The sequence below is a fragment of the Poromitra crassiceps genome (assembly GCF_964638095.1).
Source record: "Poromitra crassiceps genome assembly, chromosome: 20".
In the NCBI taxonomy this organism is placed as follows: Eukaryota; Metazoa; Chordata; class Actinopteri; order Beryciformes; family Melamphaidae; genus Poromitra; species Poromitra crassiceps.
The window spans coordinates 28,396,301-28,414,508 of record NC_139637.1 but is presented as its reverse complement, the minus strand read 5'-3'; the positions used below and the strand labels follow the sequence as shown (position 1 = coordinate 28,414,508).

At 45.1% G+C, this 18,208-nt stretch overlaps 1 protein-coding gene across 3 annotated transcripts in view; it reads left to right on the top strand.

Moving 5' to 3' along the window:
• LOC310795099 (protein NLRC3-like) overlaps positions 1-17,120 on the top strand; it is a 54,869-nt gene extending 37,749 nt beyond the window's left edge. For 2 of the 3 annotated variants that reach the window (XM_083657125.1, XM_083657124.1), the window contains 2 exons: positions 16,289-16,335; positions 16,566-17,120. In XM_083657125.1, coding sequence (XP_083513251.1) covers positions 16,289-16,335; positions 16,566-17,113 — 595 coding nt within the window. In that variant the 3' untranslated portion in view covers positions 17,114-17,120. The remainder of the gene's footprint in view (positions 1-16,288; positions 16,336-16,565) is intronic. The other variant, XM_083657126.1, reaches the window with a different exon arrangement.
• Positions 17,121-18,208: the final 1,088 nt, after the last annotated feature.

Genomic DNA, 18,208 nt, shown 5'->3' with positions numbered 1-18,208 from the left:
TGAAAGACGGAGACAACTCCAACTTTGGACGACTCCACGCAAGACGGCAGGATTTATTATTCATGCAGGGTGCACATCAGGCGCTCCGCCATCAACACAACACAACACTTCCATAGCCAGCCTTCAAAATAAAAGCATACAGTGCTCTGTATGCTATCTAGAAAATAACGTGAATCACAGCCTTCAGCATAGAAAAAGCTTACATTGGCAACTAGGGGTGTCACGATACACTCAGTTCACGATACGATACGTATCACGATACTGGGTTCACGATAACGATACGATACGATACGATTTTAACAATATTTTTTTAAACTTGAATAATGACAATATATGACTGGAAAAGTAGTATTTTATTTGAAATGCACAAATACAAAACATGCTGTTGTGGGAAATTGTTATTACAATAACAACTAGAAAAAACATGAGATTGGAGATAAGGCTTATCTTGAAATAGAATGAGTTACACCGTCACTTAGATTTACTTTGAACTAAAAGGTTTCTCAGCAGTATAAATTCTCATTATGCATCTTCAGTTTTTCTTCAAACTCAAACAACAAGACTTTTCTTAATCTATTTTTTATGCATCTTCAGTTTTTCCTGTCAAGTAAACAGTTTTGCCAGAAACTCAATTGAATGGTTTCTCTCCTGTATAACTTCTCATGTGTCTCTTCAGAGACTTGTTCAACTGAACTACTTTCCACACATTGAACTTCAACAAACAAAGACGTTTCTTAGTCTATTTTTTGAAAAAAAAAAAAAAAAAAAAAAAAAATTGCGATATGAGATTTCATCTCAACGATACATATCGTGACGTTTTACTTTCGCGAAATTTCGTGGGACGATATATCGTGACACCCCTACTGGCAACATTTCCTCTGACAATGCAACAAGCCTGTTTATCTCTGCTTTTCACCTTACCTGCTGCTACACAGGTCGACTCAGCCTGTGTCCCTTTAGCTGCTAGCTTTGTGTCTGTCCAGACTTCTACTAAACTGCCTGCTACAGCCTAGTAAACTCCCCTCTGGAAGGGTTACCAGGACAAGTACGACGGAAACAACTCGAGTTCTTATGAAGTTTATTGCACGTTCTCATACAGTAAACATTCACACAGGTACGCTACGCTCGCTGTGACTCTAGTTAGGTTGTAAACCTGAAAGAAAAACACAAAACATAGCCCGACATTAACCACAAATTGGTACAGCACTGATTCATGTGACATTTATCGAAGTTTTGAGATATTAGCAACTTTAGCTCTTCACTTACCGACAAGGCGTACCAGTCCTGACAATAGTTGAAACGAAAATGAAACAGAGGGTTACGCCCCCAACGTGGCTACACTTCGTGACGAACTGCGCATGGTCCACACACAGTCCCAACACACTCATATCCCAGTCTTTTGCATAGATCAATATGAGAAACCAATACTAATAATTAAGAACATAATTATAACATTATCACTCATAATAATGTATATACAGAGCAATATCTTCACCCACTGGAAAGTTCTACACCTCCCACTTGGTCTACTGATTTCTTAAATCAAAGTAGACCACCATAACCCGTTCAAGAGCTAGAACTGTACTGCCCTGCAAAGCTAAAAGGGGGTAACTCACCAGAGTGTAGAACTGAGAAAAATGACTTTAAAGTTTTGTTGTTGTCCAGCCAAATGTATTGTAGGAAGAAAACTGGAAATGTGTTAATTATTTGTTTATTTAATGTAGTTATTTATCTACATTTTTTTTTTTAGCTCAAACTTGACCTTTGACCCTTATTTGGAAGTTACCTTACTCTGGCTTTGCATTGTCTGCAAAATAATAAGGGGCGATACCAAGCAAAAAGACAGTAACTTCAATTTGATCCTTCACTTGGTTGCTTATCACTATATAAAACCAGTATATATGATAATAATGATAACATAGACATGAAGTCTCATGTTTATGGCATAATTACGCTTAATATAATATATGTATAAATATAATATAACTAGATTATCAGGCCGCTACATCCTTCAAGCCTAGTTTGGTGGGACTCTTGTTGGCCCATTGTGTGTCTGTGTGTTGGCGCCTCGGGGGTTAATGTCATATGAGCTGGCTCCTCGGGGGTTGATGTCGTATGAGCTGGCATATCTGGGGTTAATTTCATATGAGCGGCACCTCAGGGGTTAATGTTGTATGAGCTGGTACCTCAGGGGTTAATCAAAAAATAAGGGAATTGTCTGCACACTGATTGGAAGCTCCCGCCTCCCGTTTTACCCATGGAGTGCTCTTCGACCTTGACAGCTACCGTCCTCATAGAGCATGCAAAATGCGTCTTCGAGTGTTGTGTGGTCACCTCTACTTCCTCAAAGAGGTCAGGATGCACCCCACTCACGGTCTTGCCCAGAGGACCGTCCCACAGCACCAGGTCACCGACTCTTTGCAGTCTTTGTGGGGCCAAGCGACCTTCTCGAGTACTGATGAGTAGATCGATCTTCTCTGGGCGGGCCAGTTCTCCCGGCTTAACTTCTGGGAAAAACTTCTCCAGCCGCTCCGATGTTGCCACACGATCCACTTTGGCGATGTCTTCCATCCCGTAGCAGATCATCTCGTGGAACCTCAAGGTCCCTCGGGAGGTCCACACCTTTATCGTCACAAGATACCTTTTCGTCTCGACTTTCACCCTCATCCTGCCAACACCATACACGACAAGTGAGATCGATTCACCGGTCAGTCCGAGACTCTCTGTGGCTTGGTGCATGATGTAGTTGGTATCAGAGGCAAGATCAACCAACGCTCCAAGGCTGTCACCCCTCTTTGTTGTGACAGGTACGAGCATCATGAGGACTGGGTGCTCTTTTAAGCCGCTCCGTTCTATCAGACTCTCACCGGAACACACTTTCGACGTTGCCTTGTTTGTGCAGGCTCTGCGGACAGCTTCCAGCTGTTGGGAAGTCAGTCCCAGCTCGGCGAACACAGCCTCTTGCTCCTCTGTCGGACCACGCGGTCCCTTCTCCCCCTCTGCTTTGTCTTACCTCTTAGCAGCATCCTTCCTCGTTGGTGCCTTAGGGCAGAGGAAATAGTGGTGGTCTGCCGGAATGTCACCTTTCTTACACTCCTCCTTACGACAGAGGAATCTTGGAGTGCAAGTGCCGTCGACCCCGTGAACATCCAGGCACTTCATACATGCCTTTGCCTTTTTCACCTGAGCTTTCTTCTCCGCCAGGTTGGCTTTCCGGAAAGTTTTACAACAAAACAGCTTTCCTCCGTGTTCTCCACCACCACACACGGCACAAGGTATCTGCTGGGAGTCTCTTTTGACCTCACTTGCGGTAGTCTTAGTGAACGATTTATTTTCCTTCCACCTGTCGCTCGGCTTCTCCCTGTAGCTTGGTCTCTCGGGAGCGTTAGCAGGCCATGGCTTGCTGGGAAGCAACTGCTCTAACCTCATGAGCAACGACTTTTGGTCCTCCAGGAACAGCAAGAGTCTGTCCAAACGGTTTCGTGGGAGGACACTGTTGCTGGGGTTCCTTACATACATGAGCCACTCTCTTTTCATAACGTCAGGGAGTTTGCTTTCTAAAGACCGAATCACCAGCTGGTTTTGTATAGCGTCTACACACCCCAGGTCCATGAGATCCAATGCAGCCCTCTCCACTGCTGATCAACTCTAACGTCTCTCCTGGCTGGTGATTCTTTACAGCAGGTCGTGACTGTAGCTCCAACACGATCTCTTCTGCTGTTTGTGCTTTATCACCATAACGGTTTTCCAGTTCTCTGAAGATATCGTTCACATCTCTGCAATGCAACAGTCTGAGTTCATTTTTCACAACTTCATCTATGCTATCTAGGAGATGAAGTTTCTTGCATTCTCGTGACCCCGTTGGTTCCGCTTGCGCCTGGATACTCTCCCATTCAGCCTTCCAGCGCCAATAGTCCCTCCTATCCCCGGAGAACTTAGGCAAACTTATGGGTGTGAGCCTTATTTTGGGTCGGGCCCACTGAGAGCTGTTATCCCCCCCGGCGTACGCACCGGAGCCGCTATAAGGCATGCTACTCCTTTGTCCCATGCTGAGGTTGGCGGCTGGAGCAGCATGAACGCCCAGCGGTTGTGGCGTGCTGGCGTGGGTCGGAGGCCAAGCGAAACTGACCATGGGCCCACCTTCTGATTGTCGTGACCACAGGGTGGGCTGTAATGACTGTTGGGATGTACTGGTCACAGCAGCTGCTACATAACTGCTCGGAGGTGGACTACTGACGGTAGCAATTCGAGGAGTGCTGGTAATGATGCTTGCCCTGTCAGCGGGAATGAACGGGGGAGGGCTCGTGACATACACAATTCCCTGCCCGTCAACGGGCAGAGCAACACCAGCAGACTGGACGTTGACAGGTGGGGTAGAACTAGCAAGGGTTACAGGTTGGGTAAAAGTGATGTTATCAGTGGACGTAAGGCTGTCACTAGCTGGTGTGACAGGCCCACCGACAACGTTACCACCTTCCGCTTCTTCCTCCTTTTCCTCCTCACCTCCGTCATCGTCGTCATTGTCATTGTTCTCCCTGTTGTCCCTTCTCATGTGCTCATTATCGCGTGGGCACGTCCATCAGTTGCTCCTTGTCCTCTTTCAGTGATGAAAGGAGTGTCCATTTGTCCTTTCCGTGCGGCCGATAGTCTCTCCAAGGATACACAGTGCTTCTGAGTTCCTGGAGTTTTCTATCCAGTTTACTGGTTTCGACCCCTTGCTGCGCAAATGGTAGGGATGTCGAAAATCATAATTTTTCTTGACCGACAACTGACCCTCATTAGCCGACAATTGGTCGGTTAACCGAGAAGATTAAAATGCGCTATTTGACTGTCTGTGCCCCATTAAACCATTACCACAACAAATGCTTGATTTTTTTTCATTAGAAAGCATTTATTTTTACATCTACAAGCAGAAAAAAACACATTAACAAAACGAGAAGACAAGTTGAATCCTCCAGCCATCTAAACAAAAACATTCCTCGGATAGGCTATGATAGGAGCTGCAGGCATTGCAGAAGGGGGAAATACGGAGGGAAAAAACCCATACTCACGCTCACAATTCTCAAATGAATCATCTTACTGCAGGTGTCGGAAATAGTCTAATAAAACCAGCAGAAACTAATTTTAAAAGCTCAGAACGAAACGTGTTGCTAATTGAACGAATTTCCACTTTGAAGAGCACATCATGACACCGCCCCAAGCCTCCAGGCTGCACGGCGCACTGACGCGCTCATCGCTCTCTCCTCCTTCTGACATCATTCTGACATTCTCACTAATTCAACAGTGGTTTACCTGCTTTTGAGATCTGCAAAAACTCTCTCTCCACCCTTCTCCCTCTCTCTCTTTATCTGTGACGAGGGCTGTAGGTGGCTATTATGCTCTCTGTGTCCAGCTGCACGACATGACGAGTGCAGCAAGTCCGCACGCTGACAGCTGTCAGCACTGCGGGACTCGGGAGGATGAACAAATGAAGCAGTCTGTCCAAACCTTTTACCAATCTAATATGAGATGCAGAGAAATAATTATATATTAACACGTTCACTGCCAATGGCGAGTTGACTCGTCAAAAAAATTCCAACGGTTCACTGCCAATGACGAGTTGAGACGTCAAAAAAAAATTTGACGGTGCGTGGATCAATGTCCCCCACGTCTCCTATAAAAATATTGGAGCTACCGAACGTGTACAACCCATTCCACCGACCCACTAAGTGGCGACAGTGCTCTCCATTCTAGAGGAAGGCAAGCAAAAAGCAGTGTGAGGAAGCCATTCTCATGAAAATGGATTGGCGAAAACGCTTTCGCGCTTGGGAGCTGGCGGTGGGGTTTTGCAAATTTGCATAATAGATTACGGGTGGAACACACTTTGAAACACGCAGCATAAATAAGACCAGAATCGCAAAAGCTTCATCAAAGCTCTCAGAACCCCAAGAAACGAGCGAGCCCATCCATCCAGACTTGCCCGCCGCCAGCAGACAGGCACAGCAGCAGCAAAGCAGTGAGCCTGGTGACGCGAGGTTACAGCAGCAGCAGCAACGAGCTTGTGACACGGCCGCTGCAGCCAAGAAGAACACACACGGAGGGAGGAGTTTATGGAGAGGGGTGTTTCCTGCTGTTATGGAGGAAATTACTGTTCAAAACTATTGTTTAGATGTCTGACGTTTTACTGATGCCAAAAATGAATGGTTAAAGTGACTGTTCTATCGAATTTCACAAAAAGCCATTTATCTCTGAATAAATTTTCAGACGCTGAAACCATGCTGTATTCAACTGCTAATGCTTACATAACTACTAACTTTACAAACTAACTCTTTTAGACAAAGAAAGCACACATTCTATTAGTTCTTTTGAGATATTGTGTGTTCACAAAATCTTAGCAGAAAAGAATCCTCAGGTTTTGAAAGATGAGCCAGAATCCTCAAAAAAACCCTCTGGCAGAACCTACCTACAGTAAAAAAAAAACAGCTGGCAGTGAATGTGTTAATAGCCGATGTGTTTAGAAGAGCATTCTCACTCTTGCTATAGTGTAGTGTAGCGTTATATTTTTACATGCTTAAAGTGCCGTGAGATTTGTTTGGGAGCACATGGTGGTGGGGATGAAAGTCGGGATGAAAGTCACTGCGTGGAGAGAGGGAGATAGGGAGGGAGAGGGAGGGGGGTGCTAGAGCACCTTGCTCCCTGCTGAAACAGCCGTAATCGTTGTGGGATTATTACACCTGAGAGACAGACAGACCCGGAGAGAACTCAATTCATGGTAAAAGTGTGGATTCCTCAGTGAATCGATGTGGAAGACACAGCTTGTTTTGAAACACGTCATTGAAAGTAACCTCATGGTTTCATGACAGAGGCTGGAACACAGGAGCATGACTGACTCGCTGTAGTCTGCACAGGGCAGGGCGTCTTCTCCCATCTGGTCAAAGCAGAGGGGGGGCGGGGGTGTGGCGCATGTGTGGAGCTATCTGTCCCCTCCAGTCGACTTTGGCAGAGAAATGACTTACGTTAAACATTTTAAATTGAACATATTTCTTCAGTAGAATCCATGTGGAAACGCTGACTGATGCCAGTTTATCACAGAGCACATCTCGCACGCGGGGGGAGAGGCGGATAGTGAGAGAGACAGAGAGAAGTCAGTGCTGACAATGCACACTGCTTTTGCATTTGGAAAAGCCTTTCTCTAAATTAATGTTGTTCTGGCAGTAGCAGGAGCTTTTAATTCCTATATAATGCTGCTATAGTAACTACTTGTTGCTTACCGCGAAGGAGGGAAAAAAAACACCATATTGGCAACACGTATGCCAATTTAATATGCAAATTAACCGTTTGACCGACATGCTTAACCGACCAATGACGTTGTCGGCGGTTTAACGGTTAACCGTCGACATCCCTAGCCCATGGCACTACTTTATCTTTCCAGAGATCCTCAGGCCGATCAAACGTGGACTTGAACTGCGTAACACGGGCATCTATGTCCGGCGCTGCATACTTGGACCACAGCATACCCAAGATGTCGTCCTCGAGTTCTAGGAATTTTTGCTCACTGGTGTCTCTCTTCGCCAGGGCGTCCTGCAACTCACTGTCGTCGCCTGTCGAGTCTATTTGCCTCTGTGCATCAATATAGTCATTACTGGCATCAAGGAGACTATTATAATCGTCTCTCAATCTTGTTAACCCTTCTGCCAAATCAACTTCACGTAAATGGCCAGCCCTGACATTAAGGCGGTTTATTCGCGTTGTAAAGGCCTATTGCGCATTTGAACGCTTCTTCTTTAGGCTCTCCCTTCTGGCTTGTTGTCCGTCATTTTGTTTCCAGGTGAACCGAATCACCTAACCTGACGCTGCCAGATCGATGAGTTTGCTTCAAATATCTGTTTCACAAACAACATTGTGAATTTGTGGAACAATGCCGCCCCCGTCTGGTGGAGTCAGGCTACGAATCACCAGAATCAGTTCAGAAAAAGACTTCAAAACGAATGATTCGTTCACGGTCTTCACAAGAGTTGTTCACAATGAAAGATTCGTCCACGAACACCACTCCAGCAAAAGAGCCGTTCAAAATGAAAGGTTCGTCCACGAACACCACTCCAGCAAAAGAGCCGTTCAAAACGAAAGGTTCGTCCACGAACACCACATCACTTGGTATTAACGTCTTTGGCTGGTTGCTATAGCTACAAAGTTACAGTTCTGTCCGTGATAGCTTTAATCAACGTTAGGTGCAATGTCACAATCTCTAAGCCTCTCCAGTAGCAACGTTAGCTTCTGGTATAGCAAGTGAGCTTAGCTCAGCGAGTTATAGCTTATAGCCTTCCTGAGCATCATTCCTGCACAGAAACGTGTAGCTCTTGGGCAATCCACACAGCCGTATCTACGACTGTGGAAAATATTCTGATTCTTGTGTGACTCACTGCCCTTTGACGGCCCCGTTAGCTCTTGGCTCCGGCTTCTCCGTTGCCGTGGTGATGTCAGCAGCCGCGTCGTCCCCGACTTCCAGCCTCTGATCCCCGGCGTTGTCCTCCTCCGCTCGGCGCCCGTCTACCTCCAGGTACGGCTCCCGGCAGCGGTTTACAACTGTCCAGACTTCTACTAAACTGCCTGCTACAGCCTAGTAAACTCCCCTCTGGAAGGGTTACCAGGACAAGTACGGCGGAAACAACTCAATTTCTTATGAAGTTTATTACACGTTTTCATACAGTAAACATTCACACAGCTACGCTCGCTGTGACTCTAGTTAGGTTGTAAACCTGAAAGAAAAACACAAAACATAGCCCGACATTAACCACAAATTGGTACAGCACTGATTCATGTGACATTTATCGAAGTTTTGAGATATTAGCAACTTTAGCTCTTCACTTACCGACAAGGCGTACCAGTCCTGACAATAGTTGAAACGAAAATGAAACAGAGGGTTAGTGCTACACTTTGTGACGAAATGTGCATGCTCCACACACAGTCCCAACACACTCATATCCCAGTCTTTTGCATAGATCAATATGAGAAAACAATACTAATAATTAAGAACATAATTATAAAATTATCACTCATAATAATACAGAGCAATATCTTCACCCACTGGAAAGTTCTACAGTGTCGTTTGCACAGACCCGGCGCCAGGATGAAATTACTTAGGGGGCCGTTGTAACTGGGGAGGGGGCACATATTTTTTTATAGTAAAACATAGGTTATATACCCGCTATGCATATTTCTGCACTTTTTAACCATGCAATAGCCTCTGAAAAGCTAAATAACAACACAAGAAAGACTACTTTTTACACAGAATGGACATTTAATTTCAAGTACACTGACGTCTGACGCCACAACAATCACAAGAAACAAGGCCGTCCAGTGAAACACCCAAGAATGGCACACTTGCATTTATAAAGAAACCTGCACGTTCACATTTTTATGAGATTTCCTATGTTCATCTGTAAACATCTCATGACTACATCCTCAGGTGGTGGCTTTTGATGTAAATGTGTATGATTCAGGATAGCATAGACTTTTGATGAAGCTCTGGGCTGGTTGCTTTGGATCAGTGCAGCATGCAGTTCTCATTTTAGTCTCATGTAATTCTACCAGCACGAAATTGAAACCAGAGTTTAGAAGAAGCTTGATCCCTTGTAGCTTCCTCTTCTGCCTTTGCTTGCTCCTCTGATACTGAAATGTCAACATCAGTGCAAACGAGGTACGGTGGTGCAGTGGTAAGCGCTGTCGCCTCACAGCTCGAAGGTCCTGGGTTCGATTCTCACCTGGGACGCTGTGGGCGCTGGAGTTGTGACCCCCCCATATCTTCAGTGCCTACTGCCCAGGTGGGCTATCTCATCAAAAGGGCCTTTCTGTGTAGAGTTTGCATGTTCTCCCTGTACCCCCCAGGGGGTTCCTCCGTACATAACCCCCCACTAAATACATGCAGAAGATCGTCATCCGACCAGTGACGACAACATCTGAAGTTGGTCCAATGATGGTCCAATGAAGGTCCCCGGGCGCTGGAAAGAAATAGTGACCACTGCTCCCGGCCTGCCCCCTGGAGGAAAGGACAAGCCTGGATGGGTCAAATGCAGAGGACATATTTCACCGGCCACCGTCAGCATGATTGTGTGTAGTGGCCGCATGCATGTGTTGTAGTGTGTTCGTGTGACAAGAAAGACGGGCTGCCGTCTGAAATCGTGTTTTTTTTTTTTTTTTTTTTTTTAATAGACAATACATCACTATAGTCCATGTGAACTGCTTCCTCGTTTCACAATTCAGTCAACACCAGAGGAAAGTTTTCACCAATCGCTTTGGGAACATAACAGTCTGAATAAGGCTCAATCAGGGACAAAATAGCACATTTTGAGCCAGTTGTGCTAAGAGCGTGGAATAATGATGCCAATTCCACACTGGTTGGAGGTGGTGTTTTGCTTACTTTAGGAGTGGGACAACTAGCACCTTCTTTCTCAAGTGACTGTACATGAGCAGCACAGTGAGTCACTCTTAGCAGCTATTTGACTTTATATGTCTTTGCTGCAGTGAAGTAGATTTTTCCACATTCTTTGTACTCCACCTTTGACATTGCAGTAGGTAACAACCAATACGCCTTTTCCTGCATCACCGACTTTGAGTCCCTCAACTTCACTGTTGCCTCAATGAGAAACAACAATGCAGCAACATGTGTGCACGTTTCCCCCAGGCCAGCCATACATGTACAGTGAGCTCTGTGAATCTTTCCCCACTTTTCAGCAATGATCCAGGGTTCCAGGGGCTTTTCTCATCATCGTTGGGATTGAAGTACCTGAATAAAAGACAAGACAAAAATATATAAGCTTGTTTAGTTTAGTTTAGTTTAGTTTAGTTTAGTTTAGTTTAGTTTATTGTGGATGCCCATTAGTCTACACAAAGGTGTGACTACTCTTCCACACACACACACACAAAATCCAAAAACATTGGAGCAACAACACAAAGCTCACTCAATATTCATATCAGCCAAATTACAACACAGGTCTCCAACCATAGAATACATTATTCTATAATCAATCAATGAAAAAATAAAGTTTATATCCTCATTTTAACTCATACATGAACATAACTTTGTCTCAAGTTCCAATCACATTTACATGACTCATACATCCCCATATACTCATAAAACTAGTTTCTCCTTTAATAAATTGGATGAAGAGGGGCATTTTAATTGTTTATATATTTTATGATAGATCAGCATTTTAATTGTTCATAATGATAGATCAGCATTTTGATCAGAAAATGTGTACTAGTAGACAGGGTCCAAAATTAGCACCCAGCCAGCCACCAGCCAAATGCTGGTAGGACATGAAACATTTGGTCACATGACTCTAGTTCATTTGCATTTCACCTCAAGTTTGAAATGTAGCTGATTTGCTAGAAAGATGAACATTTCAGCTTTGCACCAGGGCACTCACTGCTGTCACTAGGTTGACTGTACAGTACAGTAGTAAGGATGTTAAATGTTTTGATTCATCACAACAACCACAATCCAAGTCAGAAACACAACAGCATTATGCTGTTAGCCTGTTTGAATTCAAAAGTCTTACTATCAACACTTAACTAGCCTGTACTCCAATCCACTACTGTACTCTATGACATGTTGAAATGTTGATCCAAAATGTAAAGATCAGTTGATCTAATGTAGCTAGTAACATTATTGCTAATGCATCACCTACCTTGCTCTTCACAACACACGTCATCGATGCTCTGATACCATCCACACACCATGTGGTTGTAGGCTTCCACTCCTTTGTAACATGTAAGGACAGACACCCTCACTGATTCTTGTACATGCTTCCCTTCTCTGTAGGGTAGCACTTGTATCACTTCCATTACACACCCCCTCTGTCCACCTTTACTTGTTTTTATGCTCCCTTGCGCTCATGTCTGCTCACTTTCTGATTTTATACCTCTCTGTGTTATTGTTGCTGTCCTTGCGTTGATGTTGTGTTATGTGCTTTTTACTGCTGTGTTTAATGCTTATTGTTGTTTTGTTGCATCTCATTTAATTGTCGATTTAATTGTAGTTTTATGTGCTTTGTTTTTAACATGTTTTGATCTTTTAGCCCTCCTCCCTTTTCCCCTTATGAGGCAGGCCGACATTGTAAATAAGAATTTTGTTCTTAATTGTCTCGCCTGGTAAAATAAAGGTTAAATAAAATCAAATAAAAAGTAAGGTCTTCAGTTGTGTATCTGGGCTTGGTGAAAAAAACAGATAGTTCTCTATGTTGGGATAGGTCCAGCGATTAAAGTTCTCCGTCGCTACGACGGATTTCCGTCTATTGGAGCCAGATATGAAATGTGAAAAATACCTAAATTAAAGCCCCTTTGTATATTTTCAATGTGTATTGTATTGAGTTTGAATGAAAGCTTTTATTTTGAAAAATTCCGACCGGACGTCCAAATGATTCTCCTGGGTTGTGTTCAAGCCACAATAAGCCTGAAAATGTATTGCTACGGTTTCCAGGTTGAACGTCATGTTTCCTTGCCTGTTTCAATGCACCACTATGTTCGCTGATAAATGTTTTGCTACGTTGTGCTATGTTTTCGGCCCGCTGAACGCGGCCCTGCAAAGCCACTCGTAACGCTAAACAAAACACTGTTGCCATCTGCCTCTCAGACAGCGTTAGTTCCTAACGTTAAATTATCCATGACAGCATTGGACTGAAGAAGTTTGTTATTGTGAGAATTGGAGTTAATTTATTACTGCAAAGGTGGAGGAACTTTGAAAACATGCGCGATGCGGAGTTGTCTTTTATTGGACACGGACAGGTAAAACTTGCTAACACACACACGCTCAAAGGTTTGCTGCAGTAATGTTAACGTTATTATTTTCGGTGTATTTTTCACCCCGACAGCGCGGGGAGTTGACGCTTTTTCCACGACCACATGTCACTAGAGAGAAAAAGTCTAGTGGAGTTTCACTAGCGTCAACGCTAACGTTATTATATGAGCTATAAGCAAGCACCTACCCCATCTGTAACGCAACATAACATTAACAAACAACTGTTGCTAGTGCAGTAACTAGTTGGTTACTAACTTTCTGGTTAGCATTAGATGTGTCAGCCACTGCTAGTCTCTGAGTTAGTTGATAACAAGATGTTGATTTCATCTGTTACCTGACTCCATGATAGTTATGTAATTCTGAGGGATGTTTTAGATGTAACCGTGTGCAGTGGGATGTTTCCTCTTCACTTGATGCTGAACTGTAACACTAGCGTTAGGTGGTTAGCCTAGGCATGCTAGGTGTTGTCTGACAGTATTAATTGGTGTGTTTTCATAACAGTAGGCTACCAGACCATCAGCTCAGTGGGACAGGAGGGGTGGGAGTTTGGGTGGAGCAGAGCTGTGTGACTGGTGGAAGAGAACCTCCTTAGTTGGGACATATGTTTGACAATGTTGTTGTAGTTCCTGTGGCTACTGTTAGTTATAGCCTAATTGTTATACTGATCCCTTAACCTACTTGTTTGACTCGATAAAAACATCTATATATTAATTGTGATTTATTATAGCCAGTAATTTTCACATGTCTCTGTTGGCATACCTACGTGGAACCTTATAACATCAGCCCAGAACACAATTCATGCATCATTAGGCCTACTGGATGTTTGGGAACTTGAGAGTGTGATGTACACACTGTCTGCCCTTTTTTACATGAAAACCCATGTGAAGCGACGGCACGGTGGGGAAAAAGCGGACACTCTAGAAAGCCCGAAATAGCTAAAATAGACCTCGAAAAATTTTCAGTCAAAAGATTTTATTTTGCTTTAACCCCTGGATAGGTCATAGACGGCAGATTTGATGGGTCATCATTCCAAGATGAAGGAGCCAGCTCGTACGGATCTCCATTGCCTATTAACTTTAGTTTCTTAAAATACTGCACCCTTTCCTGCTGACCAAGTCCTTCTCTGTAAGCTTTAGCAGCGTCCACTCGTTTTTTTTTAACACTTCTGTTGTTTAGACAAATCTAAATCTAATCTAAAATCTGCTTAAATTCAGCGTGCAAGACATCTGTTGTTTACACGTTATTATGGAACCCACCGCGGTTCCGGCAAAACCACGCCCTGTGCCCGCCTACGCAGCAGTCAAGCGACAGGATTGGCCAGGCGCCCATGCTCACGTGAGCCAATGGGACAAGGCTCCAGCTGCGCTTCCTTGACAAATTGAGACTGACTTCAGCCTGCATGAAAAGCTCCGCTGCGCACTGACAACATGGTTTCAAATTAAAAAGAAAAACGGTAAATTAACAATGTTTTAACTAATTTTTTGCTCCATCAAAACTAACATTTAGATTGTTCTTATAGCACAACTTTTTTCATCTCTTCTTAATCTGATAGTATATTTATTTGTCCATTCGGAAAGTTGTCCTGCATCTGTAGCAGTCAGACAAAACACAGCACATTCAATCAGACAACAATACAGTACAGTACTGCAGCACAATGCGACACTACGACAAAAAATTACAACGAATATGATGACAAAGTGCTTCACACATGTGATATTTGAGGCAATATGATCTTTCTCCTCAGAAATTCTGACTCCATGTCATGTGAGAAAAATGTGCCGTTTGCCTTCATCAACCCCGACTCATATTTCTGGGTTTCCCGTTTTGAAGGTCTGCTCTGAATAGCAGCTATAGCCTAATAAATACCGTAGTAGTCTATTATTTTAATATTGATATACCGTATGTTTATATTCACCTGATCCCAACAGTTGCATGTTTATCTCTGTGTCTCTGTCTCTTTGTGTCTGTCTGTGTGTGTGTGTGTGTGTGTGTGTGTGTGTGTGTGTGTGTGAGTGTCTGTGTGTGTGTGTCTGTCTGTGTGTGCGTGCGTGCGTGCGCACCCGCTCCTGGGCCCCTCCCTCATTCCCTTGCCACTCACTCTAACCCCAGCGTGCACTTCAAACACACACACACACACGTGCGCACACACACACACACACACACACACACTTGAGTCACCTCTGCAGGGCCGTAGCCAGGGATTTCGGGCCCCATGAAAGGATATCACATCGGGCCCACGGATGCCGCCGTCCGAAGGGCGGCGTCTGAAAATGTTGGCCATTTGGGGCCCCTGTCAGTCAAGGGGCCTTGGAATCGTCCACACTCCCCCCCACCCCCCTGGCTACGGCCCTGCACCTCTGCACCGTGTGTATGTGTGTGTAGCCACCGGCTCCTCAGCCCCTCCCTCTCTCCCTCCCTCCCTCCCTCCCTCCCTCCCTCTCTCCCTCCCTCTCTCCCTCCCTCTCTCCCTCTCTCCCTCCCTCCCTCCCTCCCTCCCTTACCATCAAGCCACTCTAGCCCAGCATGCACTTCAAACACACACAGACACGCCCACGTGCGCAGACACTTGAGAGTCACATCAACCCCATAATCCACCCTGCCTCCAAATCCCTGAAAGAAAAGATTTCTCTCTCCCTCTCTCTGTCTCCCTCCCTCGCTCTCTGTCTCTCTCCCTCTCTGTCTATCTCTGTCTCCCTCTCTCTCTCTGTCTCCCTCCCTCTCTCTCTCTCTCCCTCTCTCTCTGTCTCTCTCTCCCTCTCTCTCTGTCTATCTCTGTCTGTCTCCCTCTCTCTCTCTGTCTCCCTCCCTCTCTCTCTCTCTCTCTCCCTCTCTCTCTGTCTCTCTCTCCCTCTCTGTCTATCTCTGTCTCCCTCTCTCTCTCTGTCTCCCGCCCTCTCTCTCTCTCCCTCCCTCTCTCTCTCCCTGTCTCTGTCTCCCTCTCTGTCTCCCTCTCTCTCTCTCTCTCTCTCTCTCCATATCTATCTCTCTGTCTCCCTCTCTCTCTCTCTCTCCCTGTCTCTGTCTCTTTCTCTCTCCCTCTGTCTCTCTCTCTGTCTCTCTCTGTCTCTCCCTCTGTCTGTATGTCTCTCTCTCTCTCTGTCCCTCTCTCTGTCGCTCTCTGTCTCTCCGTCTGTCTGTCTGTCTCTCTCTGTCTGTATGTCTCTCTCTCTGTCCCTCTGTCTGTCTCTCTCTGTCTCTCGCTCTCTCTCTGTATGTCTCTCTCTCTCTGTCCCTCTCTCTGTCTGTCTCTCTCTCTCTCTCTCTCTCTGTATCTCTCTCTGTCTGTATGTCTCTCTCTCCCTCTGTCTCTCCCTCTCCATCTCTGTCAAATTCAAATTCGCTTTATTGGCATGAATGTCTCAAGTACAATATTGCCAAAGCATAAAGAATTGATAAAACAAAATAAACAAAATAATCTCTCTCCCTCTCTCTCTCTCTCTCTCTCTCTGTGTGTCTCTCTCCCTCTCTCCCTCTCTCTCTCTCTCTCTCTCTCTCTCTGTGTCTCTCTCTCAGTGTGGACCCTGGTGGGGTGCAGTGGTTGAAAGTAGGTCTGAGGAAGTGTAAGTGTGTCTTTAGTGTGATTCATGAAAACAAAGCAACACATTTAACTTTCTGAGATAGAAAGATTCATTCAGATGCTGCTGTTAATCAGGATGATGTCATCATGTGACATCATCACACTGTTTAGACATGAGCAGTCAAGTTGTTCATAATAAATCATCAATAGATAAATAGAGCAGATGTTTTAGATGAGAAGCTGCTGCTGTATTGAGTCTTGTTGTCTCATCAGATGCCTGTGAACTCACACTGGATCCAAACACAACATACAGACACCTCCTCCTGTCTGAAGACAACAGAAAGGTGACGTGGGTGAGAGAGAAGCAGCCATATCCTGATCACACAGAGAGATTTGACTCTGAGTCTCAGCTGCTGTGTAGAGATGGTCTCACTGGTCGCTCTTATTGGGAGGTGGAGAGGAAAGGAGGGGTTGATATAGGAGTGACTTACAGAGGAATCAACAGGAGAGGACGGGGTGATGACAGCTGGCTTGGAGGGAATGAAAAGTCCTGGAGTCTGAGCTGCTCTGATGATGGTTACAGAGCCTGTCACAATAACAGACGCACAGACATACGTCTCTCCTCCTCCTCTCGCTCTAACAGAGTCGCAGTGTATCTTGACTGGTCTGCTGGCTCTCTGTCCTTCTACACAGTTTCCCCTGACAAACTGATTCACATCCACACTTTCTACTCCTCATTCAGTGAACCACTTTACCCTGGGTTCCATCTGTATGAAGGTTACCATGGTAACTCAGTGTCTCTGTGTCAGATAGAGGAGTGAGAGAAACACTGAGACCAAACACAGCTGCTACATGATGTGAAGGCTTAGGTTTGTTGTTGAGTCATGCAGTGTGTGTGTGTGTGTGTGTGTGTGTGTGTGTGTGTGTGTGTGTGCGCGTGTGCGCGTGCGTGCATGTGTGTGCGTGTCTGTGTGGGTGGGTGTGTGCGTGTCTGTGTGTGTGTGCGTGTGTGTGTGCATGCGTGTGTGTGTGCGTGCGTGTGTGTGTGTCCGTGCGTGTCTGTGCGTGTGTGTCCGTGCGTGTCTCGTATCTGTGTGTGTGTGTGTGTGCGTGTCTCGTGTGTGTATCTGTGTGTGTGTGTGTGTGTGTGTTTGTGTGTGCGCGTGCGTGTCTCGTGTGTGTATCTGTGTGTGTGTGTGTGTGTTTGTGCGCGTGCGTGTCTCGTGTGTGTATCTGTGTGTGTGTGTGCTGCCTGTGTCTCTGCCTCCTCAGTGTCTCTGTGTCAGATAGAGGAGTGAGAGACAAACACACTGAGACCAAACAGCTGCTGACATGATGCTTCACTCTGTAGCCGACACGATTTACCTTCCTCATTTGCTTTCCTTCCTAAATGCTACAGATCTAATTTGCTACCAAAATGATTTTTCCAATGTTTCCTTTATCATGATCTTTTATACATGTTCTCCCTCTGTTTCTCTGTGTATCTCACTCTGTGTTGTGATTGCATGTCGTATAGACCTGTGTAGTGTCCTCTAGAGAGAGAGTGGTGTCAGCGGAGGACCAAAATGCGAGACTCATTAGCCAATGAACAGCCAGGAATGGGTCTCGCGCTACTTTTGCATGCTAAAATAAAGCTGATAATGTACAATTTGATTCAAGGGATGAAAAACCCTTTCAGAGTACAACACAAACATATTTTACTTCAACTCGACAGTGCTGTTTAATCCAGGACCTTACTTCCTGGAACTCTTGAGAGTAAAAAACTGGTCCATTGGAGTGAATGGAGATGTCGTGACTCTTCTATCTACACGGCTCTGGACCTGTGTAAAGCATTGTGTATGTCAGTCTGTGTGGTGATTGGATGACTTATAGACCTGGTGTGTTGTGATTGGATGACTTATAGACCCGTGTAAAGC